The sequence below is a fragment of the Aquarana catesbeiana genome, linkage group LG05 (assembly GCF_042186555.1).
Source record: "Aquarana catesbeiana isolate 2022-GZ linkage group LG05, ASM4218655v1, whole genome shotgun sequence".
NCBI classification, from domain to species: domain Eukaryota; kingdom Metazoa; phylum Chordata; class Amphibia; order Anura; family Ranidae; genus Aquarana; species Aquarana catesbeiana.
Window position 1 is genome coordinate 299316894 of NC_133328.1, and position 27953 is coordinate 299344846.

Consider the following 27953-nt stretch of genomic DNA (forward strand, 5'->3'; position numbering starts at 1 on the left):
CTAAATCCAGACGTCTACCTGCAATATAAGAAAAGCGTTTATCATATATGTTGGTTTTAAATAAGACCCTTTCCCTATTAGAAGAGGCACCCGTCAAGGATGTCCTCTCTCCCCCCTCCTATTTGCACTCCTCATTGAACCCTTGGCCCATTTAATTAGATCTGATGCAAACATAAAAGGTATTGAATTAGCTGTATGTCATCATAAAGTATATCTTTTTGCAGATGAGATCTTACTCTTCATGTTATCTACCCATATCACAGCATCTAATCTCCTCTCTGTCCTAAACCGTTTTGCACACATTTCGGGCTTAACAGTTAACTATCAAAAATTGACTGCACTCAACATTTCCTTGCCTCCTTCAGACCTTCAGCTTACTAAAGATTCACTTCCCTTCTTTTGGACACCTCATAGACTTCCATACCTAGGAATACAACTCACTCCTAAGATAACTGGCTTATACTCAGCTAACTTCCCGCCATTACTAAAACAGGTTACTGAATTATTAACACAATGGTCCTCTATCCTTCTATCCTGGTTAGGCAAAAATTAATGTAATTAAGATGGCTATATTACCCAAGTTTTTATCTCTTTTTAGAGTCTTGCCCATCCCACTTTCATCTCATTTTTTACGGTTTATACAGTGCAGAATTATCTCCTTTATCTGGGGTAAAACAAAACCTCGAACCTCTAAATCCACTTTCTGTCTCTGACAATGCTGCGGAGGTTTAGGTCTCCCAAATATTTCTGCTTACTATCATGCTGCACACCTTGCACATTTACCGAAATACCATGCAATCAAAGAAATTCCTTTATGGGTAACAATTGAGTCTATTGACTGTGACCCTATTTCAGTATCTAACATGTTATGGTTAAGACCAACTCATCGTACTTTGATTCACAAAACTATCACAAAACATTCTTTATCCATCTGGGACAGATTCAGAACTTCTCTTGGCCTTCAATCTCCTCATTTACTGCTCCTTTCTTTTGTTAAAAATCCCGCTTTTTACCCTGCCTGGATCGCTCCTAATTCTTTCAAAGCATGGAATACAGCTAATTTATCCCATCTATATAACCCTTTCATGACTAAGCCTATTTTTGAAATTTGGTGTTTACAAGTTAAAATCCGTATTTTTTGCTAGAAAATTACTTAGAACCCCCAAACATCATATATATTTTTTTAGCAGAGAATCTAGAGAATAAAATGGCGATTGTTGCAATATTTTTTATCACACGGTATTTGTGCAGCGGTGTTTTAAACGCAAATTTTTGGGAAAGTGACACTTTCATGAATTTTAAAAAATCCAAACAGTAAAAGTTACCCCAATTTTTTGTATAATGTGAAAGATGATGTTACGCCGAGTAAATAGATACCAAACATGTCACCCTTTATAATTGCACGCACTCGTGGAATGGCGATGAACTACGGTACCTTTGAATTTCCATAGGCGACGCTTTAAAATTTTTTTACGGTTACCAGGTTTGAACTACAGAGGAGGTCTAGGGCTAGAATTATTGCTCTCGCTCTGACGATCGCGGCGATACCTCACATGTGTGGTTTGAATACCGTTTACATATGCAGGCGCGACTTCCGTATGCGTTTTCTTCGCTGCGCAAGCTCGCGGGGACAGGGGCACTTTAAAAAATTTTTTTTTTTTTTATTTAATTTATTTATTTTTGTACTTTATAAATTGTGTTTACATTTTTTTTTTTTACTTTTATTGCTGTCACAAGCAATGTAAACATCCCTTGTGACAGTAATATGTGGTGACAGGTACTCTTTATGGAGGGATGGGGGTCTAAAAGACCCCCATCCCTCCTTTACACTTCAAAGTATTCAGATCGCCGAAAACGGCGATTCTGAATACTGTGTACTTTTTTAAATTCGGTGCCATTGGCAGCCGAGTAAACGGGAAGTGACGTCATGACGTCGCTTCCGCGTTTACAACAGGAAGGCTGGAACGAAGCCGCTCGCAGCTTCGTTCCAGCCCGCCCCCAGCCGCCGAAGGCAGCCGAACGGACACCGGGCCTCCCGATCGCACAGGAGGCCCGGTAACAGCGGCGGGAGGCGGCGGGAGGGGGGAGATGTCCCCTCCCGCTCCTCCGGTATAACAGCCGAGCGGCTTTTAGCCGCATCGGTTGTTATACACGGGTAGCCGATCGCCTGCTGTAAACAACGGTACTGGGATGATGCCTGCAGCTGCGGGCATCATCCCGGTATAACCCCGGAAAGCCGAGTACGCATATCTGCGTACGGTCGGTGGGAAGGGGATAATTTGGTATCTGCCTCCTCCATACATTCTTTTCCTACTTTGTGTGATACATTTGGACTTTCTCAATGGGAACTGTTCCGATATATGCAAATCAATTTTTTTCCCATCCTTATCTCTATTCCAACTCCCAACGATCCCAGATGTCGCATTTTGAAAGCATATGTATTTCTGACCCTCATGCTAGAGGGCTTGTTTTGTTTATAAGCAAATTTTAGCTAGTACTAACACTGGTCCCCCTCATATGCCTCCAAATGGGAACTAGACCTTAATCGCTCATTTAATGCGACTGAATTGTCTAGCATATGGCCCGCCACTAAGTCTGCTTCTTCTAATGTTGTTGCTGTGGAAACTAACTTTAAGGTGCTAACCCGTTGGTATTTGGTCCCCGCTAGAATATTAAAATATGCTTCTGATTACCCTGGAGCTTGTTTTTGTGGCTGTTTAGAGTCTGGTACTCAACTTCATATTTGGTGAGATTGACCAAAAATTCTGGAAGGCAGTTTTTGACTTAGCCTCCAAAATCTTTGATACACCTATACAACCCAATCCTGCTACAGCCCTAATAAACCTGAAACCTGATGGGATAACACAGAATCAATTTCGCCTTCTTTTACAGCTCCTAACAGCCGCAAAACAAACCATTGCTAGGGCATGGAAAACTCAATATTTAATTCTATCTTAAACCATACACAGAACTAATAAAGCTCTTATTCATGCTAAAATGGAAGCAATTGAAAGACTTTGATGACATACTATTATTGCTTTGGTAATTTTACACTATTTGCCTTAACTATACTTTGTATTCATTTGGTATCGCATCACAACTTGTAAATACCTCCCCCCTTATTCCCTTCCCCCTTTTTTTCTACCCTATTCTCTCTATCTACTCCTATTTTTTGTTTTCTACCTTTCTTTTCATATTGTGTGGTGTTTATAAACAAATTGTCTCTTCTGTTTTAATATATACCTATTAGATTGTTCTCCTTATTACTGCTCTTGTAAAATGAACCAATAGTCGCTAGCTTACTTTTTTCCTTCTGATAGAATTTTATAATGCTTTCAATGTAATACTTTATTGGTTTATTCGCTGCTCTACTGGTTACATTTTTACATTGTTATGTACTCATCCTGTTCATAAATTGATATGTTTAGCTTTATTGCTATTTGAATATTGTACCACCAGAATCAGGCTCAGTATACAAACCTGTAGAGAGCAGCAGTACCCTCACAGATAGCTTAGACGTTGGAGTAGAGGTCCCTGCTATGGTCAGGCGTACCTGACCACGTGCCCAAGTTCCTGAGGTGGTACAATCACATAATGACTCCCGTATGCAGCAGAGTGCCAGTACTAGTGCCGCTCTACCTTTTGATGAACTGGCGAGCACCAGAGGCCTAGTACTTCCTGGTCTTAGACACACCAGCACTGCAGTAACACCTGGTGATGAGGCAAGCCCCATAGGTACAGTTCAAGCTTGCTAGCACAAGTGGTGTCCCGCAGCCACCAAGAATTCAAACACAGGCCTGTAGAACCCATAGTGCCCTTCCCGATGTGCTGATTGACTTGATGAATCCTGATTGGCAACCCACAGATTCTGCAGCACCTGTACTTCCCCCATTCACTGGCCAACCGGGAATTCAGGTGGAAACAGCAAATTTAACTCCCCTTGCTTTTTGGAACTGTTTTACACAGAGGATCTGTACAGACTGATTGTGAACCAAAGCAATTTATATGCCAAGCAATTTATCGCTACAAACTCAAATTTGTACCTTGCCAGATCATTCAAATGGAAATGTATCATGGTTTCTGACTTTAAAAATTTTTTGGGCCTAATCCTCAACATAGGCATTACTAAAAAGAATGAGCTGTGGTCATATTGGTTCACAGATTTAATTCATTATATGCCCATGTTCTCTGCTGCCATGACAAGGCATATATACTGTATAATGTGATTTATGAATTCCAGCAACAATGAACTCTGTCATCCTCTGTCATCCTCAGGCTGACCCTGGATTTGATTGGCTCCACAAAATTCAGCCTCTCGTAAATCAATTTAACCAAAAATTTGGAGACTTGTTTACGCCCCAAAAAGCTCCATCTAACTTTTTCCATCGGAATTTCTGACACAGAAAGTTTGAGAGCAGGATATAACATTTTCCAACAACAAAATCCGATCATTTAAATTCCGATCATGTGTACTCAAATCCAACCCACAAAGTGCCACGCATGCTCAGAATAAATTAAGAGACGAAAGCTATTGGCTACTGCCCCGTTTATAGTCCCGACGTACATGTTTTACGTCACCGCATTCAGAACGATTGGATTTTTCGACAACTTTGTGCGACCGTGTGTATGCAAGACAAGTTTGGCCCAAAATCCGTCGGAAAACATCCGATAGATTTTGTTGTCATAATGTCCGATCAATGTCCGATCGTGTGTACAGGGCAATAGAATCTACAAACTATGGTGCCAATCACTGAAAATTGATCACATCTGATCACACCTGATGTACCGAAGGCTCTTATTTCTAGAGACACTAACAAATCAGGAAAGTACAAATACCCACCAAATGACCCCTTTTTAAAAAGTAGACATATTAAGGTATTAAGTAAGTAGCATGGTGAGTTTTTTAAGTTGTATTTTTTCCCACAATTCTTTGCAAAATGAAGATTTTTTTTTTTTTACAAAATTGTCATACTAACAGGTTATTTCTCTCACAGAGCATATGCATACAACAAATTACACCCCAAAATACATTCTGCTACTCTTCCCAAGTATGGTGATACCACATGTGTGAGACTTTTACACAGCCCGTCCAGAGCCGCGCCACCCGGCCGTCATATGACGGTGGGTGGGCGGCAAGCAGTTAAGGAGATTACCAATATAGAGATACCAGAGGAACCTTGGAGGTGTCTGTTTCATGGGGTGAGAATGCCAATTAAACAATACCTGAGAACATTGGTTCCCCATCTAATGAACGCAGCCAAAAGTCTAATACCTCGACAGTGGCAGGAGATAGAAAGCCCTATGATGGGGAGTTGGTGTAAGAAAGTGGATGAGAATTACAATATGGAATATCTTAGGTTCTGTGGAGAGGAGGGAATGGAAGGATTTGAATGTAAGTGGAAGGTTTGGAGAGAGTTTAAGCAGACAAGGAGATATGTAGAATTAAAGGGGAGAGGATGGGAGTCACGGCAGATGTTAAGTAATAAAAAGAGGAATGGGGGAGGGGGTATAATAATGGCAAATTGTCTTGGTGTTTAATAAGTGTTTTTTTAATCTTGGATATTCATTTTTTATAAAGAAAATAATAAAGAAATTGAAAAAAAAAATTAAAAATAGTTGTTTTTTTATTGAGTTAATGTTCTGTGGTTACTGTGTTTTATTGTTAACTATTGTTTGCTTTGCAGGAACGCCATTCAGCTGAAGCACTGATCTGTTTATTCTGACTATTCACAAAAGGGATAATATGATGTTTGTAAGAAATGAAGAAAGAAATTCCACTCACTGGTCCCAACACATTTTCTAGCTTCTTCAGTAGACCTTTTAGAACTAGAAGAATGTACATACATGCATCAATAGAAATGTATATTGCTATACTGCATATTGAACCATACCATGACCCAAATCATATACTCACATAATAAGGATATAACAGGAGTAAAGTTAAAATCTTGTTGTATCTTAGTCCAAAGTACGGATGGACACTATAGAGACCACAGTCTAAAGAACAGTGATAATAAGATGGCTAGCAAAGGAACCCAAAAGGGGTGCAATGAAAAGGGGCACCATCTTTAGATTTCTATTTATAGAGAACCTACCAGTAGACACTGTATATACTGTACATTTTCATTGATGCATGTATGTATAATCTTCTAGTCCTAAAAGGTCTCCTGAAGAAGCAACATATTGAGAAACATGTTGGGACCAGTGGGATCTCTTTCTTTATTTTTTTACAGAAATCATATTATCCCTTTTGTGAATAATCATTTTTGATGTGTATGGAAACAATACAGTCATGTAATGAGATCCTCTGCTTTACATTGTTATGGTGGTTTTCACATTTTGTATTAAATAAAATGTACGATTTTTAACAGTATTGGCGTTACAAATATTATTCCTGAGAGTTTAGGCGCCAAAAAAAATCCCATTGACTAGGTAAATATGCACATCCTTCTAATATATGGCTTGATGTAGAATTCCAACTGAGTGACACTGACTTATACACAATGCTCTGGGTTCCCAACAAATACAGATCGCCTTTGCCTTACATCTCTCCTCTTATGAGTTTATACCTAACAACTTTCACAACAGCAATGGCCTAATAACTCACCATTACAACCACTTCTGGGTATCTTTTGTTTTCTCCTGAGCCTTCTAGACCCTCAATTTTACAATTGGTGACCAGAACAACCTCTCCTTCTACATAATGTGACAAACTTAATTCTCTTGAGACTCTTTTGTCTAAACCTCCAACCAAATTTTTCAGCTGTATTTTTAGGTTCCTTTGGTATGTGGACTCTGCTCCATACTAATAATATTCATCAAAATGGGCAACAGACCTTTTGCATTCTGTTTTTCTGCCAATCTCCCCTCAATGCTGAAGAGTTTGTGGTAATGCTGGGAATCATGCTCACATCTGGTGTTTTTGCTCAGAATTTCTGGACTATGTTGTTCAATTATATAAATCAAATACAAGGAACCCCTGTTGCCTTCAATCCCTGTGTACTACTTTTCTATTGTTCAAGTGAATTAATCGGTCAATATAAACAATCACATGATGAAACCATTGGACAGCTTTTAAAACTACATCCTCTTACCTAAAGTTTATGTCAACCTCATCATAATTCAGGTTGCTGTATTGTCCTTTATTATGCATTTAATTCCCACTGGAACAAGACAACTTTCTGGACTAGACATTGTTTCCACTTCTAACCCCTTTTTTTTCTGTTTCTCTCATCAATGTACACCTTACAAATTCACCAAACCCAAGCCCGTAGTTAAGTTTGTGCATCTGATACATTATAATATGCCTTTTCACCAATGCCGGGTACAATTATAAGTGCAAACAAGTGTAATAAATTCATCTAAGTACCGCTGAAGTACCGATAAAGTAGCTTTATCACTTACTTGGAAAATTGAACAAAAAGCAAATAAATAAAAAGCATAATTTAGTACACTAACAATACTATAAATTTTCATTTTAACAGCACATTAAAAGATCCCTAAAACAAATTATTTTGGACGTATACTTCCAAATCCAATTTTATAAAATGATCATAATTTTTTTTTGTTTTTTTTTAAATAAGATTGATGCTTATCAAAATAAGTAAAATAAGTAATATAGATAAGCATATTTGAATTGTATTATAACTGCAGATTTCATAGACATCACCCTACAGTTTATGACATTTAGAAGGTAGTGGTATTTTACATTCAAAAATTAATGCGACAGTATATTTTTTAAGATTTTTATTTTTATATAAAAATACCTTTAAAATCAATAACATAACATGTAAATGAAGAGGATCAGTGTGATAACATCTTTACTGAATTAATAATAGCAATATTGCTTCTATTATACTTAAGGACTGTAGTGGTCAACTTACAGGAGGCATAAGAGTTGTCCCTGACTTGTCCAGAGGGCCATACAATATTTTAATGTTTGGTTGTGTTATTAGCAATTGCAGTCTACCCTAACATAATACTCACTGTTATTTCTGGTATAAATAATGCTTTAATTTAATAGCAGATTTTGATATACACTATATTACCAAAAGTATTCTGGGTGTTCTTACAGTATACAATCAAGGCCCATAAAGACATGGACGAGCGAGTTTGGGGTGGCCTGCACAGAGTCCTGACCTCAACCCTATAGTACACCTTTGGGGTGAATTAGAGCGGACACTGCGAGGCAGGCTTTCTTGTCCACATCAGTGCCTGACATTCTTCTGGAAGGATGGTCAACCATTCACATAAGCACACTCCTAAACCTTGTGGACAGCCTTCCCAGAGGAGTTAAAGCTGTTATAGTAAAAAAAAAACGATCAAGGAGTTAATATGGCGCACAATGGAGGTAGCCGAGTACATATAACTAAAAATGGTGGGAGGAAGGGGGTGGGTTGGGGGTTCCTGAGAGGGAGAACTTGATGGTGGTAGTTAATGTTTCACAACAAGTTCGGGTATTAGTCCATGTAAGGATAAAATGATGCTGAATAAATGGAAGGCAGCCAGTCTATAAAAGCTAGAAGAAGCTCTGGAACAAATAAAAAAGAAAGAAGGACGGCGCCCTCTAAGTGCAGCATGTATGTTAAAAATATTTATTACAATAGATAAAAACACTCACATTTGAGTTGCTAAAAACCAGCATGTAAAGTAGTTTCATCCGCGTGCTTTCGGGGGATGTGGGTGTCACGGGCCAGTGGAGGGGTTCCTGGGATGTGAGTCCTGTAACCTGGGTCCTGGTAGCTGTTCCAGTGGATGTCGGTCATGGATCCTCCGTGGAGCGCCGTGCTGACCTGCGTCTTCACTTCCGGGAGCGGGGTGAGGCGGGCGGTGCTTCGCGTTCGGAGCATGCGTGCTCCTTCATCAGGCTATGCTGTGAAGGCGCAGGTCAGCACGGCGCTCCATGGAGGATCCATGACCGACATCCTGGCCGCCCGGAGGCTCTGAGGACCCTCGGCACCACTGGAACAGCTACCAGGACCCAGGTTACAGGACTCACATCCCAGGAACCCCTCCACTGGCCTGTGACACCCACATCCCCCGAGAGCACGTGGATGAAACTACTTTACATTTTTTTTTTAGCAGCTCAAATGTGAGTGTTTTTATCTATTGTAATAAATATTTTTAACATACATGCTGCACTTAGAGGGCGCCATCCTTCTTTCTTTTTTATTTGTTCCAAAGCTGTTATAGTTGCGAATGGTGGGCCAACTCAATATTGAATCCTACAGACTAAGACTGGGATGACACTAAAGTTCATGTGCATGTAAAGGCAGGTGCCCTAATACTTTTATATAGTGCATGTATTTTTTTTTCCTAGATATTCATTTGGCAGAAATGTACCCCAAAATATGACTGACAAAGCCTTCTGACTAAAAGGATATCACTTTATGTGATTTAGAGTGATGATAGAACTAAAAGTAAAGGTTTGCTTTTTTAATTTAATCTTTCAATGTTTCAAACATTGTGGCACTCACATGAATATAAAACCTCTTTGCTTAAGTTGTTAATGTAACAATGAAATAAAATACAATTTGTGCATACAACCACTATGTCAGGAACTGCTTGGCTACACTCAGGAAACTGGGACCAGACTGTGTATGCTTTAAGTAGGATTTGTTTACAGTGAAACAAAATCCTTCCAAACACCAGCGCACAGCAAACATGAAAAGATAAGTGAACCAAAAAACCCAGTGACAGAATACCTGACTAATAACTAACTATGCATAATAAATACAAAATTGGGAAAACCGAAAAGCAGGGGAAAACTGAAGGTGCAGTGAGCAAATGGGAAGGGGGAAACAAAACTGGGATCAGAAACAAGGAGTAGTAGGTACAAGGCAGCAGGGTACAGGGTACAGAGCACAGGGCAGGAAGCAAGAGCGGGATCTAGGCAAACGTAATCTGACAGCAGTAAAACACTAGAGCGAGAGTCACATTGTAGGGGAGGACTTAAATACCCTCCCAGCAGAAAGAATCAGGTGGAAACTAATTAATGGGTTCTCCTGGATGTTGGGAGACACCTGGTGGTGGCACTGGAATTACAACCCTCTGCCCAGATACAAAATAATGTTGAACAAAGCTCAAGTAATTTCCAGTACAACAATTTCGATCAGTACAAAAGAATTTATTCCCACCCTCACTCTCCCCTTCTTTTGCCTTCTTTATCTTTCTTTTTGTCTCTCTCCTACGCTACATGGATAAATCCATTTTGATCTGTCTTTGCTTGCCTTCTCTAAATCTAAATCAGGGAACTATATTATGGCCTACAATGTGTCAAAAGGGATAACTACTTTTTAATACACATTGTTTTTAAACTAAACAATGCATATCTACATCAGTTTTACATATGTATATTATACAAGAAAAGAAGAAAAATTGTGGCAAGTTTGTTTCAGAAGAATAACCTATCCTAACAAAATGAACAGACAATGAAAGGCCAACAATTACCAGATTTTTCTTTATCTGCATAGTATATGAGATGTGCTGTTGAAAGGTTTGTATTGTTTTTTTGTAAAACTGTTCAATAAGTATATTGCAGTCCAAAAAAATACACAAGATCATACAAACCCTAAATGTAGAACTCCACAAAATTCATTAGTATATTAAGACATAAATATATATGAACTCTGTCACTGTTCAAAACAGATTACTGCACGGGAGAAAGACCTGTGTTTAAACAGTACAATAGTACGATATTAACAAACTTAAAGTGATACTAAAGTCTCAGTTTTTTTTCTTTAAAAATATCAAACATGTTATACTTACCTGCTCTCTGCAGTGGTTTTGCTTTGCACAGAGCAGCTCAATCCCTGCTGAGTGCCCCCACAGTAAGTAGCTGTGACATTTAGACACGGAGCCACAGTTTGGCCCGGCCCTCTCTCTCTCCTCATTGGCTCACTGACTTGATTGACAGGAGCGGGAGCCAATGGCGCTGCACTGCCATCTTAAACAATGATGAGGGAGAGTCTCAGGCAGCCGAGACACTCCTGCAACATTGCTGGATTGAGATGGGCTCAGGTAAGTAATGGGGGCTAAAGGGGGTTGCTGCACACAGAAGGCTTTTTATCTTAATGTATTTAGATAAAAAAACTTTTGACTTTACAACCACTTTAAAAACATTTTGTTAACATCATTTTCCTATTAAAAAAAAGTGCAACATGAACTAAATAAAGCCATAAAGTATCAATTAAGAGTAAAGAGTAAATATATTACCATATATGCAGGAGTTTGTGCATACAGAAATTTACATGACAACATTTTCACAGCTGTGCAATTAATAAAATTTCAGACTGTATTGTGCTCACTTATGCGTTTTTTTTCTTGCCTTTATTAACCATTTTTTTTTTTTTTATGGGGGCTATGAATCAGGCCAAGAAAGACCTGATCCAGATTCCACCTATATCCACCTCTGCTGAAACAGCTAACTTATATAAGTGACCTAATCTTTTTTGTTATCAGCAAGCAATAGATCATAACTGTGCTAATATGTTGCTGCACAAAGAAGAAGGCAGGATGTGCATGTTAATATAAACCCCAATGAAATCCATGAGAGTTAAACCTTTAAAACCAGTTCTGGCCATTTTCAGGGCTAATAGTTCATTGGGCTGGGAGACATGTACCAAGGTACATTCTTTTTTAAATACCATTTGTCAGGGAGCAGCAATTTTAATAATGCTTGGAAATTAAACATCAAAAAAGCCCAATTCCTTTAGTTAACAAGCCTAAGGGATACCTGAGGCCCCCCTCTTAAACTATACCAGACGACATGTCCTCAAGGGTATCTTGCTAGGAGGACACCCCTGACAAAGCATGTTGACCTCATTTTGTTGAACACAAGAATATCTTTTGGTTTAGTGGTTGTGGGCTGAGAGCAGAGAGCTTATCAAAAGCTGGAAGCAAGTTGAGTGTAAAGAAAGGGCCAAGAGCTTTTTGTTTTCATAGACCAAAGTTGTTTATAAGTTGGCAAGCAGCTGGAAGCTGGATAGTTGCTAAGACACGGGCATAGCAGCCTGCACAGAGGAAATATTACATTTTCAGAGGTAGTAATACCACCAATGAATGAAAGAATTTCTGCTGCGAAAGCAACAATTCAGTTCTGATAAACCCATCAAATAGATTGTCAAAATAGCAAAATTTGGATTGATCCCTGCGTTGGGTTGAACCTGAACCTCATCCCTACCAAAAACTGAAGAACAAAAAGGAGAAACTATGTCTTACTGTAATATGCCATCATACCATTAATACATAGAACATGTCTAAAACAAAAATGTGGAGGGAGATATTATCAATACAAATTGATAATATATAAAATCATTAAAGTTTATTGTACAAAATTCCATAAAATATAATAAAAGATTATTAGGCTGACAAAGAGTACTAAATCATCATACAATTATGTATGTTTCAACATGCTATATTCCACATTCCCTTGTTGATAGCAACAGATCTTGTATGTTACATAACAGCAGCCGTGTGGCTGACCCAATGTCTTTCAATAAACTTTTCTTCTTTTGGACAACATATGTATGTGCCTCCACAAGGTGTCCGCCTATACTGTATGACAGTATATGTCCTGATCTCCATTGTATGTATATGTTCATAAATTCACCTCCACCATTCTCTTTTCATTTTACCATCATAATAAGCTCTGCATGGACACAGAAGCAAATATGCAGTTCACCTGCTTAGTGTTACAATTAAAGAACTGTCAGGGAACATATTTTTGTATTGTGACACTTGTATAGGTTTATACTTGGCTGTATTTGGATCTAATATTGTAAGTTTATATATTACAGATATTTATCACTCTATCCCTGAAGAAGAGTTTATTGAAACGCATTGGGTCATCCACATTTACTATGTAACTATGAGAGTCCAGAGAAGGACAACAAAACTACTAAAGGGACTGGAGGACATTAGTTATGAGGAAAGGTTACGAGCACTGAACTTGTTCTCTCTGGAGAAGAGACACTTGAGATGATTTCAATGTACAAATACCGTACTGGTGATCCCACAATAGGGATAAAACTTTTCCGCAAAAGGGAATTTAATAAGACACATGGTCATTCACTAAATTAGAAGAAAAGCGGTTTAACCTTAAACTCCGTGGAGGGTTCTTTACTGTAAGAGTGGTTAGGATGTGGAATTTTCTTCCACAGGCGGGGAGCGGGGAGCATCGATAATTTCAAAAACCTATTACATAAGCACCTGAACGACCACAACATACAGGGATATACACTGTAATACTGACATAAAATCACACACCTAGGTTGGACTTGATGGACTTGTGTCTTTTTTCAACCTCGCCTACTATGTAACTATGTGACATGGCTGCTGTTATTTATTATACAAGATCTGTTGTTAACAATAGGGTCATATGGAATATAGAGTGTTGAAACATACATAAGTGTATGATGATTAAATACTCTTTGTCAGCCTAATAAACTTTTATTATGTTTTCTGGATTTTTGTATGATAAACTTTAAAGGAGAAGTACAGCCAAAGCTCATTTCCTTTGGATCACAGGAGTGCAGTTCATTCTGCACTCCTCTGACCCATTTTCAGCCGAAAACAGGATGAAGCCCGTCGTTAGCTGACGTCACAGAGGCGGTCCAGACTGGGGAAAGATTGCAAACATATGATCAGGACCCACCCAGGAGCCTGGACCGGCACATGGCTCAGCCTCTCAGTGAGTCCTGGAAGTGCATAGTGATGCTGTGGACCTTCCTCCAGTATTCTATACCTGTGCTGGTCTCCTGCCAGAACCAAAGAGCAGAGCACATATGCCAGTAACAGTTGAGTATGTAGTTGCACAGGTTATGGAAAAGTGATGACTTGTTTATGTCAGATCACCTAGCTGTGAATTAAGTATTTAGTAGCTAATACAATAAAAGTGGTGGAAAATAACAACTTTGCAGTTTTAACTCTGGGAACATGCTTGTATCAATGTCTCCCTAAATTGTATAAGTTGCTATTTGGACTTTTTTCTTTGTGTTTAAAAGCTTAAATATTAACATACAACTACAACATGCAACAATTTGTGAGTGTAAATTCACACCAGATGCGGTAGGACTGTGTTGAGTGGCTAATCCAGCATAGTCCCACCATAAAATGTTGCCTTGTCTCCTGCCTGGTCAGTTCACACCACTGCATGCAATACTTTTTTCAGTGCAGCACAGTGTGAGGCAATCCATGCTGCAGCAAATAGAATTGTGTGACATTTCAAAAAGTTTTTAAAAAAAGTGAAGTGTGATGGGCACTGCTGTCATCCCACTTGCACACCAGTCACTACGTCCTAATGCAGCTATTGGTGTGAATATACCCTGAAGGTCATAAACATTATTTTATGACTCTATGTTTTTATTTATTTTTGCATTTATGAATGGATTTATGGTTGCTGGCAAATCCATGTATAGTTCTGATCTCTGATGTGAGTACAGTGGTCAGTCATCATTGTCCTCCCTTCAGCTTTCTATATTTATGTGAATGGCTTTGTTTACCTTAAAACCCATTTACACGTAATCAATGGGTCTGAAGGTATTCACATCCAGTTGCACTGACAGATCAGGACTTTGCTCCTGTATTCAGAAGCTTGCAACAGTGTGTATCAGAATACAGGAGCAATGCACTGGCAGGATGGAGGAGCTTGAGGGGGAGAGCAAGCTCCATCTTTGCCTCCTCCTGGCTCTCTCCTCTTCTCCTGGACACTTCTAGCACTGGGCTGTGTTCCTTCTCTCTCTCCTTCCTGCCAGTACAATGCTACACTGTCAGGAAGAAGGGGGGGGGGGATGAGAGAACACAGCCTGTACCTCCTTCCAGCTTTCTACTATTCTCCTTCCCACTTCCAGTGCTGGGCGGACAGCAGTAATGATGCCACCGTCACTACTCCTGTCAGCCCCGTACGCAGAATGCTTTCACCACATTGTACCCCCATCCTTATAGTATGCCACTGCACCCGGGACAGCTGCCTCTCCTGACCACCCCTTGTCTCAGCCCTGGTTGAGGTAATATAAAAATGTAAAGTAAAGGTAAAGGAAAGGAGAGAGAGTATTACTAAAGCAATTGACCAATGTAGAAATTAATCTAGGTTTCAGCATGAATGGGTACAATGATGCAATTAGTACACTCTAGACTGTTTTTGGTATTTTGGTGCCCCAGTAAGAGGGAACCTTTTTTGCAAGGAATATGATGTCTTGTTTTATTTTTTGGCCATACTTCTCTTCTGGGTCACAGAAGTGTGCTTACTTGTGTCCTCATTACCCATAATCTGCTGACTGTGGGCTAAATACGACCAGATGTGCTACCGGCACAAAACTACATTTTTTTTTTTGCAGTATGTAGTATATATGCATGGTGATATGTGATATTTGATGGTCACTAAGTAATATTGGCACATTGCACATTTTTTAATATTTTGTCATATTTCATTTTTTTAGCACTAGCACTTTAAACAGTTTTTTGGCAGTTTTTTGGAATATTATTTTGTCACTAGTAACACTATGTGGACAGTATATTTTTGGCACAATAATAATTGATACAGAAAAGCAGGCTACATAGGATAGATATCCTATTTTTGCATATTTTCAGCAGTGGTATCATACACAGAAGTTAGCACAATCCACTTTTATAATAGACTGTGGGATAAAGCCTGCTATCGCTTGATGTCAGAGGGCCACTCCAGGCTGTGGAATGATCTTGAAAATAATGTCGGTGGGATCCACCCAAATGTCTGACCTGCTGTTGGTTCAGTCTCTTAGTGTATTGCACAGAGCCTGGGCTAGCCACTCCCACCCCCTCCCCAGCCTGGCACTAAAGTGAGTGCTGGAGGGGCAGAGCAGAGAGCGGTCACTGATGGTCACCACTCCCTGCTCAGAGTGCACTGAGAACTGAGCGATCAGTCATGTGATTGCCCTTGTTCTCAGTGTTATGCCCCGTACACACGGTCGGACATTGATCAGACATTCCGACAACAAAATCCTAGGATTTTTTCTGACGGATGTTGGCTCAAACTTGTTTTGCGTACACACGGTCGCACAAAGTTGTTGGAATTTCCACTCGCTAAGAACGCGGTGACTTACACCACGTACGACGAGACTAGAAAAGGCCAATTCAGAACCAAGCGTGGCACCCTTTGGGCTCCTTTTGCTAATCTTGTGTTAGTAAAAGTTTGGTGAGAGACGATTCGCGCTTTTTCAGACTCGTGGTTTTCAGATCGTTTTCTGCTGTTCAGTTTGTGCTTGTGGGTTTGAATCTGCTCTTCAGAGCGTGCAAGCAAGATACGCGTGACTTTGTCATTGTGTTCTTGTTCGTTCGTTACTGTTTTTCAGGTCACTCTTCACAGGCCTTGCTGTTCTTCAGTGCGTTCTGTTACTGCGTTCTGAGCAGCCGACTGTTTTCTAGCCATGTTGCGTATACGTACTCCTCGTAGAGTTCGTGCTGTGCGGGGGCTTGGTGTTGGGGTCCTGACCTTGACACAAGTCCAGTCCATGAACAGGGTGGGGAGGAGTTCATGGACCAAGAATTGGTTGCTTCAGCGTGACCAGTTCTGTCATATGCCTTTGCTCCCTGAGATCTGTGAGAATAATCCTAAAGATTTCAGGAACTTTCTCCGGATGACAGACCCCGTATTTCACTGTTTGTTGGCTTTGCTGACCCCCTATATCAGCAGGCAGGATACCTGCATGAGGCAAGCCATCACTCCGGAGCAGAAGCTCGTCGCCACCCTGCGGTACTTGGCGACGGGGAGAAGCCTGCAGGACTTGAAGTTCTCGACAGGCATCTCCCCCCCAGGCTCTGGGGATCATTATCCCAGAGACCTGTTCTGCCATCATCCAGGTCCTGCAGAAGGAGTATATTAAGGTAAGATTTTTATCCTTTAATATCACATTTTATTGTATTTAATGTTTGCTAATATATTGTATTTCTTTCCCCATTCCCTAATTACCATGATTGGAATATGCTGTGAATGTCCCCTTTGTCCTCATTCATGCTGGTTTTTATTTAATTATTTTTGTTGTCCTTCGTACATATTTGCCTTCACTTACCTCCCCAGCATGCTCTCCTGGCCCTATATTCACCTCATGTAGTCACTTAAGAATGTATTTTATCAGCTCCATAGTAGTGCTTTACCCCAAACACCCCTAAAATGTTTTGAAATGTGATTGGTGCTTCAAATTCTGGCAGAGTGCCAGAGGCTTTTTTTGGGGGGTCCTCAAATCATTTTGAACCCTCCCTCCCTCCAACTGCTAAGTCAGCTGATACCAATTCTCTATCTATCCTCAATCATCTATCTCCTGACTTTGCCAAACCCATACACACTATACCCATCTCTTTTGTGCTCAGATTTATGGATGAATTCCCCAAAACATGTAGTGCAAGGGCCTGCCTGAATACTTTCAAATGGTACTGTTTAAAGTTTTGTAATCCTATTATTATCTATAAATGTGCTAAAATGTGTACAGTGTGTATTTATACCTTTGTATTATGACACTTCTTACCTGTCCTGTGGGCTGTCAATAGTGTAACTAAGGAGGGTCTGTTCAAAGTAATACACATTATTTAGGCATTCATCTCTCAATGAAGTGGAGAGGGTTACCTGTCCAAGAGTCCCCCCCCTATAATGTTAGAAATGGCCTATGAGAGGGGGGGGATCTGATACGTGTACCTTATACTTTGGTCTTTAAAAATTCCCATAAATAAATGGTATCTTGATGTTGGCCAAGAATGTTTGTGTCTAATCTGCTTTCCATGTTTATGTGCAAAAAGACTAATTTTTTTTGTTTACTCCACAGTTTCCTTCCACGCCACAGGAATGGCAGACTGTGGCCTCCCACTTTGCCCAGCGGTGGGACTTTCCTAACTGAGGAGGGGCAATTGATGGGAAAGACGTCCACATCATCCCACCACCCAACTTGGGGTCGTACTATTATAATTATAAGGGGTTCAATAGTATTGTGATGTTGGCGGTGGTGTCGGCTACTTATGAATTTCTGTATGTGGAGGTGGGGAAGAATGGCCGGATGGTGGAGTCATCGCCCAGACGGAGTTCTACAGGCATCTCCAGAATGGCAGCTTGGACTTGCCACCTCCAGAAGACAATGTGGAAGGACTCCCATTCATCTTCGTTGCGGATGAAGCTTTTGCGATAGGGGACCATCTTATGGGGCCATTCCCAATGAGGACCCTCACCCCAGAACAGAGAGTTTTTAACTACCGGCTGGCCAGAGCCAAAAGAGTGGTGGAGAACACGTTTGGAATCATGGCCAGCCGGTTCCTCCTATTTCTTACACCCATACATATGGCGGAGTACAAACTGAATCATATTATCCAGGCGTGCTGTGTTCTACACAACTTTTTACGGCAACATTCTGCCAACTATGCTGGCTCAGTTGGGCCTGAGGCCGGAATTCAAAATGAACCAACCCTGACGGCGCTTGAAAGTGTCCGTCCTGGCTTGCCCCCCCTGAGTGCCCATGATGACCGGCTAAGATACCTTGAATTCTTTGTGGGTAGGGGGGCTAGCAATATGCCAGACAATGGGTAAAACCTTTATCAAATAAAATAAAAAACAAATAAGCAAATCTTTGGTGACATTTACCGCTTGTGTTTGTTTTAGCTGACCCTGACAGAAATGTGGTGAGTCCTGAAAATGGCGTGATTGTGTAACCTTACAAAGCACTGTTGGGTGTTAGTTACTAAAGGCAAAGACACTTTGCACTACAAGTGCACTTGAAACTGCACTTGGAGTGCAAAGTGGATTTGCCCTTAGGAAATAACACCCATTGTCACAGAAAACAGCAATTAGAGCACCACAAAAGTGTTGTAGCGTTGAGACAATAATCCACACATTCTTGATTAACAATCTTTTTAATACCTGCACAATCACATGTGCATTTAGAAAAGGTTTTTAAAACAAACCAACATGTTTGTTGTATAACAATTTTTGGGGTCACATTAGAAAAAGTAGAAATGTCCATTTAAGATAAAACAGGCATGTTTAAAACCCACAAGAAAGACACAAATCTTGAACTTACGAAGTTCACATTTGGTAGAACTTGAAGGCAATATCAGACATGAGTATTTACAAACTGTGTTTGATATTGCGTTCAGATGGGGTGAAGTCAACCCCGGAAAAGCCAAATTTTGAAGATGCACACAAATAGCCGAATGTCAACATGTGCTACCTGCCATCACGGGGGATCAATTGACGTGTTTTGGGGGTGCAACCCCTTCCTCTCAGCTACTTTATTATTGAGAAAGGGGTTGCACCCCCAAAATGCGTCCATTGATCTCCCGTGATGGCAGATAGCACATGTTGACACACTGTGTGCCTCTTCAAAATTTGCCTTTTCTCCAATTTGACAAAAAATTTAAAAAAATTGTAGCACACCAAAAAAACAAGTAATTTGGAGGGGTTTTAAACTCTCCCCAAAACATCAATGATGTTCTTATTTTTTTGAAGAACATCATTGATGTTTTTCTTGATGTTTTCCAAGTCCCTATTACACCCCATGATCTCCCCGATCAGGATCTGTGCACTTTCCGAGGTGAAAGGATCTGGATCCACAACATCACGATCACCTAAAAAGATAGAAACCAAAAAAAAAACATGTATTGTAAATATGTCGGCATCCATCTCTTACCCGAGCCTGTGGTCGCAGACACTCACCTGTTGTGGTGCCAATTTCCACTACGTCTTCCTCCTCCTGCTCTGTTTGTCTTGGGTGTATTTCCCCTTCTTCCAGAGGTGGGGGGTGTGACGAACGCGGGTGTCAGATCCCTGCCCTCCTCGCTAACTTGCAACGAAGGACTGGCCAACCTCACACCACGCTGTCACTTACGTAACAATGCCACTCTCAGCTGCGCCCAGCACAAAGATTTTCCAGCTTGCGGGACCACAATCTAGGTGCGAGCAGCCTGAGAGTGATTGTCACTGTCACGGAACGTCCCACACTCGAGTGCTTCCGTCATATACCACTTCCTCCCAGTCTGTATACAGATATCCCAACCTCTCTGAGCACAAAACAAGGTGACACTTGCTTGTTGCTACCAAGAACTCACTTTATTCAGAACCAGAATACAGTCTTATATACACAGGAGAAGATTACTCTAACAATACAAACGTAACCTAATTAACATGAGCTAATTATCTAATCCTTTATACAGCCTAGGTGACTGAGACATGACCTTTCGCCCAGACTTGTGGGCACCGAGTTTCACACAGTTATATCAACACAATAGCTGGAGCTAATTACAATTAACAATACAAACAAAACCTAATTAACCTAATTAACATGAGCTCCAATAGGAGTCGTCCCGTCTCCTACATTGTATGGAGGACAGTGTGATCAGCTCATTCAATTAACAGGTTGCGTTCAGAATCAACCAAACCAATAATAGTCTCTACATACATCCTGGGAGATATTGTGGACAAATATTACTGTCCCATTTTAAGTAGTCCAAGATATATTTTCTCACTCACCCTGCGCCAGGATGGCACAGGGTGACTTAGACATAAGATGTATTCTGAGTTCCACGGGCCCTCCTGTCACATCTCTCCCCTTTCGGCAGGAGACTAACACAGGAGGAGACCCCAGACGGGTTGACTCCGAAGTTAGTAAGTAGCTCCAGTCCTCTAATGCCTGTACCCACACAGTACCCCAAATAAATTGTTCCAAACAGAGTATTACTCACCCAGCCAACCTCTGCCTCTCTCAGAGAACATATCTGCCGCTGGGGAGAGGCCTGGACTGGCTCTTCTCCCTGGAATCCTTTCTGCCGCTGGAGAGAAGACAGGGTGTCTGGGCTTACTCTGTCATGCTGTTGGGGATCGGGGCCCACTGCCCAGCATCCCTGGGGTATACAGGTGGAGACTGAAGTCCCATCCACCTTCACAGGAAATCCATCCTCTGTTAGTTGAGGGCAGAGTCCAGCAGTCCTCGGCCCTGTTGCCAGCCCTTCTGCTGGAAACCCCACACCATCTGTTCTGGCTAACTGTTGGAGAGGGAGGCCGACTGCCCTGCCTCCCTGGAACTCTGTAGTTGTTGCCGGTGCTGGGCAGAGGTTGGTAGCACTCTGCCCTGTTGCCAGCACTTCTGCTGGGGACTCCGCATCCTCCGCTCCAGCTAACCGTTGGGGCAGGAGGCTGGCTTCCTCCACTCCCAAACTGTGTAGCTGCCATTGGGGAGGTGAGCCGGCTGCTTCCTTTTCCATTCCCTCATCTGGCTGCTGGGACAACATGTCGATGGTACTGTCTCCCAGGTACACGGATCTTTGCTGGGCAGGAAAGCCCACTTCCTCCACCCTGGCCAACTGTTGGGGAGGGACAACACACACCTCCTCTCCCTTCTCCCCCTGTATCTGCTGCTGGGAAGTGATTGCCATCTTCTCAGCCTGAGCCTCCACAATTGCTGCAGGTGTGGGGCAGAGGTCTTGGACCCTCTGTCCGGTTGCCAGCACTTCTGCTGGGGGTTTGCCAGGTGGTTCCTCCTCTACAGAAAGGTCTATTAAATCCCCAGTCTCTGGAATTGGTAAAAGTGTGGGACAGAGGTCTTGGACCCTCTGTTCAGTTACCAGATCTTCAGCTGGAGAAGTTTGTTTTAACTCCATAGATGCTGCTGGCAGAAAATCACATGTCCCTGTCAGTGTTGTGGGAGAAAGGCCGACTACCTCTTCTCTCAGGAAGGCTGAAGCCACTGTTGGTGCTGGGCAGAACACAGTGAACTTTGGCCCTGATAGCAGCTCTTCTACTGGAGGCTCATCAGGTTGTTCTTCCTCAGCAGAAAAGTCTATCAAATCCCATGTCTCTGCAACTGATGTCTGGGGATAGAGGTTCACCATCTCCTGTCCATGGAAGCCAGAAGATGCTATCATTTCTGGGCAGAGGTTAGCATAGCTCTGCCCTGTTGTCAGCACTTCAGGTTTGGGGACGGCAATCTCCGGATTTTCCACTGCCGATTCTCTGGCATGCTGCTGAACTTGTTCTAGCAGTTTCCTGTATGCCCTTTCCAGATGCTGTTCCTTCCTTAGCAAATGGTCCAGATCAGGTTTGAGCTCTGAGACCCCTGCAAGACCGAGCATAGACTCTCTATAGTCTCTCAGGTCCTCAAGGTCAGGTTCCCCTTCATCGCCAAACATAAAAAGATCTGTAAGGCTCTCCCACAGCAATCCAGGGCCGCCAAAGTCATATCCCTCCGGAGAGCATTCTGTTGTCTCCCCTAAATATCCCTCCTCTGCGTGCCATTGCAGAGCCCGATAACGATTGTCCAGCTCTATCTCCTGCTGGACCAACCTGTCCAACTCAGTCACCCATTGCTCCTGGGGCTGCTCTCCCAGGAATGCCATCCGCAATGCCCGTTGGTCACTGGCCCGTTGCTCTTGGGTTGGAAAGCACTTGCCCTGTTTTATACCAGCGAGACGGAGGGCTGCAAACCAGAGCTCCACCCGAATTTGCTGCCTAAGCTCCAGGTATTCATCCTCAGACACAGTCCTGGTGTATGTTGAAAGGATGATCCGCAGCAGCCCCGGGAACTCTGATGCCAGATCCATATCTCCGCTGGGGTGACTGAAGTCTGCTATGCTGATCTTGGATCCAGTTGGAGGTTTGGATGTCCCAGACTTCAAGAAGCTTTCCCGCTGCTTGTCACCAATGTCACGGAACGTCCCACACTCCGCTTGAGTGCTTCCGTCATATACCACTTCCTCCCAGTCTGTATACAGATATCCCAACCTCTCTGAGCACAAAACAAGGCGACACTTGCTTGTTGCTACCAAGAACTCACTTTATTCAGAACCAGAATACAGTCTTATATACACAGGAGAAGATTACTCTAACAATACAAACGTAACCTAATTAACATGAGCTAATTATCTAATCCTTTATACAGCCTAGGTGACTGAGACATGACCTTTCGCCCAGACTTGTGGGCACCGAGTTTCACACAGTTATATCAACACAATAGCTGGAGCTAATTACAATTAACAATACAAACAAAACCTAATTAACCTAATTAACATGAGCTCCAATAGGAGTCGTCCCGTCTCCTACATTGTATGGAGGACAGTGTGATCAGCTCATTCAATTAACAGGTTGCGTTCAGAATCAACCAAACCAATAATAGTCTCTACATACATCCTGGGAGATATTGTGGACAAATATTACTGTCCCATTTTAAGTAGTCCAAGATATATTTTCTCACTCACCCTGCACCAGGATGGCACAGGGTGACTTAGACATAAGATGTATTCTGAGTTCCACGGGCCCTCCTGTCACAGTCACTGGGCTAATTACACAATTAACCCTTTAACTGCCACCACCCCCGTTTAAAAGACCGAGCCGGGGGAGACTCGTAATTTTAGCAATACCAATTATAATTTTAGAATAAGCGTCTGCCACACACACTGCCACCACAGACAGGTCTGCTCAGAGTCTTACTCTACAACAGTAGCGCCCTTCAAGAGGCAGGTTCGTTTATAGCTTGCATTAAGAGCTTTAGAGACAAGGTTAACACTTTTCAACATAAGGGTTTATTATGAAAAGGTCAAAGTTGATACAAATAAAACATTTACAGAAAAAAGATGTTTCAAAAGATAAAGACAATATACAGCCACAAAGCAATAAGGTAGAATTGGGAAGAAAGAATACTTGCAATTAATGTCCGAGGGTTGATCAGAGTTCGATCGATGAGCTAGGTAATCGGTTCTCAACTTGGCAGATGTTTCTTCTTGGATGGTAAAAGGAGAACTGACCATTGTCTTGGCATCTCCTCTTTTCTGTCAAATCAAAGGGGGTGTTGACAGCGACCAGTGACCAATCGTCTGGTCATCTTGTTTAGGGGTTGGTTGCTGGGAGGTGTCTACACTCATGACCACGTCCCAGGTAGATTTTGTAATACATATTCATAAATCTGCATCTATAGTGTTTACAGACTCCAAATATCCATATTATTATTCAGCGTGAGATTTCCTTCAAAACAAGTATAAACATGGCATATCTATAATGTATAGTCGGCTTAGGAGGAATAAGTGGTACCAGTGGTTTCCCATATGACCTGACATAGGGGTGTCTGGACTTGAAATGTTACAAATTATCTGAGGAAACTAAATATGTCCATATTATGGCTGTGCTATTACTAAGTCAGAAGTTATGAAACATGCTGAAATTTCATACTATTCCACTGAGGTGTATTCAGACAATTTACAACCGGGGCCTGTTAGGTCTCTGAATGGAGAGGGTGACAGTTTTACGACAGGCCTGAACACTCTGCCCTTTCAACAGCAGTTTACTGACCTAGCCTGGTTCTGTTTTCTCTGTTGAGATAACCTTTTCTGTTGAACTTAAAAAGCTTTAAATTCCTAAGACAAGGGAGAAGGAGGAGGGAGTTCAGAGTTTTCTGTAATGTTACATGGTTAGCCAAACTGTCATGGCTACTTCCACACAAGATCGCAGCTAGCTACAGCTTTTCATGTCCCGTACGTGATATCGTTACACCTCCCCCCTTAGGTGGTTGCATGGGAGGGAACTACAATTTCCCTCCTGACGCAACCGACTCCTGCGGGCTCGGCTTGTTGTGACAGCCCATCAGCATTGCCATGGGCGCTGCCTTTCTTATGCTGAATGGTGAAATCGTATTGCTGAAGAATTAGGCTCCACGAAGTAGTTTGCCATTCTCCCCAGCAACACAATTTAGCCAGCTCAAGGGATTGTGATCCGTGATCACAGTGAAGTGCCGTCCATAAAGGTACGTTTGTAACTTCTGGAGAGCCCACACGATCACAAGACACTCCTTTTCGATCGTGGCATATGCTACTTCCCTGGGAAGCAGCTTCCTGCTCAGGTAGAGGATGGGATGCTCCTCTCCGGCCTCATCCACCTGGCTCAGGACTGCACCCAATCCAAAGGCAGAGGCATCCGTCTGCACAAGGAAACGGCGGGTGAAGTCTGGAGCCTGCAGCACAGGTGCGCTGGCCAGCGCCTCCTTCAAGGCCTGAAATGCCTGCTCACATTCTGGTGTCCAAGATACCACCTTGGGCAGTTTCTTTTTGGTTTGGTCAGTCAGAGGTTTGGCGAGGCTTCTATAGTTACATACAAATTTCCTATAGTAGCCAGCGGTCCCCAAGAAAGACATAACCTGCTTTTTGGTTTGGGGGGTAGGCCAGGCCAGGATGGCCTCAACCTTCCCTGTCTCGGGTTTCAGGGTACCTCCTCCTACCTGGTGTCCCAAGCACTGCACATCAGTCATGCCAATCTGACACTTACTGGGTTTGACAGTCAGATTAGCAGCTGTCAGTTGGTCCAAGACCTGTGACAGGTGCACCAGGTGTTCTTCCCAGACAGGGCCAATCACTCCAAGGCTTCTTGAGACGACCATTTCACAAGGTTCCACCCCTCCTCGTAGGTCATTCATGACCCCCAGAGAAGTGGCTGGCGCGTTCTCAACCCCAACTAGCATTGCCTTACATGCAGACAAGCCACATGGGGTGGTGAAGGCTGATTCGTCCTGAGCCTTCCGTGTTAGGGGGGTTGGTCCACGCCCCCTGCTCAGGTCAATGATGGTGAGACAGCGGGCACCTACCAGCTGCTCCAACCCCTCATGGTTCCTGGGCATGGGGAAGGCCACAATAACAGGGCTGGCGTTCAGCCCTTCAAGGGCTCCTGAAAGCCTGGTTGTCTGATCCCTTTTGGGGGCCAGGACTACCAGTGGCGCCCAGACTGTCCGAGCTCCCTGAATGACCCCTAACTGCATAATTTCCTCAGTCTCCTTTGCCCCGCCTGTCTGCACCTCGTGCAAGGCAAGGTGGGCTGCAAGGGTGAGGGGAGGATACACCCTGTGGACGCCATGGGGTGCCCTCCCAGGGTTTCCCATGACCCAGACACGGCATGCTGTAAGCACTGCCAGCATCATGGGTCCCTGGAGGGGAAGGAAAGGTGAGTGGGACTGAAGGCCTAAGCCCACTCCCTGAGTGTCAGCTATCACTTCTAGCAGGGCACCTAACTCTTTCCGTTCAGGTATACGGTCTCTGCCAATGACAGGCGCTGTGCTGGGACATTGTGTGAACATCAAGTTAGGCCACAAACCATTGTGTTTCACTCCAGCCCTGGCCTTCCTGATTTCACCTGGACCTTCACAGACCATATCAGGTGACACCTTCAACACATTCCCCTTAGGTTGACTGAACACAGTGAGCAACTGTTTAACCCTTTCAGTCTCCAGGCCTCCTGCCTGTAGACCAGTACAGCCTCTCTGCCCACTGTCACGCTTTTGTTTATTTTTCTCAGCAGGGGAGCTAACAGCTGGCCTGCTGAACACTGCAAAGCCTTTGTCTCTCAGCAGTACTGGCTGAGGCGTGGGACTACAAGTACCAACCAGCCGTCCTGTGACACACAAGGACAACTGCTGGGGTGTAGTCAGGGCAGAATCCTCTGGGTCAGAGTCAGGAATGGGGCCAGCTGGGCCACTCCTGGGCTCTGCCGCCAGAGACTCTATCTTCTCCACCCTCCCAGCATTGTGGGTGACCTCCAACAAAGACATAACATCATTACATTCAGTAATTACATTCTTAACATCAGCTACACAAGCATTTGATATCGGCACATGCAAGGGGGCCTCCTCTCCTTCTGTAGGTGAAGAAGACCCCTGTACCTCCACTCCACCCTCCCCCTCCCTCTGTCCATCCACAGGTTGCCCAGATATTACCCCAACATCTGTAAACAGTACCTTGGTAGGTCCAGAGAGTTCCGTGGGAGCATCCTGGGTGCTTTTAGCAGGGGCATAGTAAGAAACAAGGGTACCTAAATCAGCACCCAACAACACCGCAGTGGGGATCTCCTCCGAGACTCCCACTTCTCTCATCCCACTTCCAGCACCCCAATAAATGAAAACATAGGCACGGGGTACTCGTGAGCGGGTCCCCCCGACTCCGGTGAGGGTAAAAAACTTTCCAGGGATGATGTCCCTTCTTTCTATCACCTCTGGTCTGACCAAAGTGACTTCAGCTCCTGTGTCCCGGAAACCAGTAACGATCTGGTGGCCCACGGTGACTGGCTGCAAGTTGGCGGTGGTTACCCGAGTTTTCCTGCGGACGAACAGCACGGAAGAAGGGTTGCTGGCTGGATGGCCAGGTGATGTCATCTTCTTCTGCTCAGGGCACTGCGTCCTGAGATGTCCGGCTTCCCCACAGTTGTAGCATTTGCGTTTGTCAGTTAGGAAGGCCTTGGCTCCAGAAGCTGCAGGTTCCGGCTGCTGAGGAACTTGGTTGGTAGGCGGAGGAGGGGTTGCCGTGTGTGATTTCCCTCCTTTCCAGCCATTCGGAGGAGCCTTGCGATGGTCAGATACCCGAGAGTGGATATAGGTATCTGCCAGTTCTGCTGCTGCTTTGGCAGAGGTTGGCTTTCGCTCCAGCACAAACTGTCTGACGTCTGTAGGACAGATGTGCAAAAGTTGATCTTCAATCATAAGATCTTCCAGGGATTCAAAAGAATCGGCTTTCAAGCCTTTAGTCCATTGCCGGAATGTGGTGCGTAAGCGACTTACCACATCCATGTATGAGTCCCCAGGCCCCTTTTGCAAGGACCTAAAACGCTTCCAGTACACTTCCGGGGTTAGCTGAAACTTTTGGATGATTGCAGCCTTTAGGGCCTCATAATCGTCGCACTGCTCTTCTGACAGTTTGACATAAGCATCCAGGGCCTTGCCTCGTAGCCCTGGCGTCAGGTAACGGGCCCATTGTGCTGGGGGCAGATGGTACTGACGGCAAGTTTTTTCAAACGACAGTAGATACAAGTCAATGTCACTGTCCTTTTCCATAACTGGAAACTTGGCTGCCGGGGTCACTGGCAGAGAGGCATCCCTGTGCTCTAGGGATCCGAGGTTCTGAGCCTGTCGCTGCTGCTGGAGCCTAGCCATCTCCAGTTCGTGCCGACGATCAGCCTCCCTCTCAGCCCTGCGTTCCTC

The 27953-nt window shown here is 43.2% G+C and overlaps 1 protein-coding gene across 1 annotated transcript; it reads right to left on the reverse strand.

Moving 5' to 3' along the window:
* On the reverse strand, positions 1-27940 carry LOC141146001 (uncharacterized). Its single transcript, XM_073632781.1, has 3 exons — positions 26718-27940; positions 26367-26516; positions 1-18 (listed from the first exon to the last, which is right to left on the reverse strand). The coding sequence occupies exons 1-3, from the start codon at positions 27903-27905 to the stop codon at positions 1-3; spliced, it is 1356 nt and encodes a 451-aa protein (XP_073488882.1). The 5' UTR covers positions 27906-27940.
* Positions 27941-27953: the final 13 nt, after the last annotated feature.

What these genes read in the sequence shown, in the direction of transcription:
- LOC141146001 (XM_073632781.1), bottom strand. Translation starts at nt 27,905, where the DNA reads ATGGCTAGGCTCCAGCAGCAGCGACAGGCTCAGAACCTCGGATCCCTA. An exon ending in AACTCTCTGGACCTACCAAG is followed by an intron (nt 26,517 to 26,717) that starts GTACTGTTTACA and finishes TCTTTGTTGGAG; the next exon opens with GTCACCCACAATGCTGGGAG.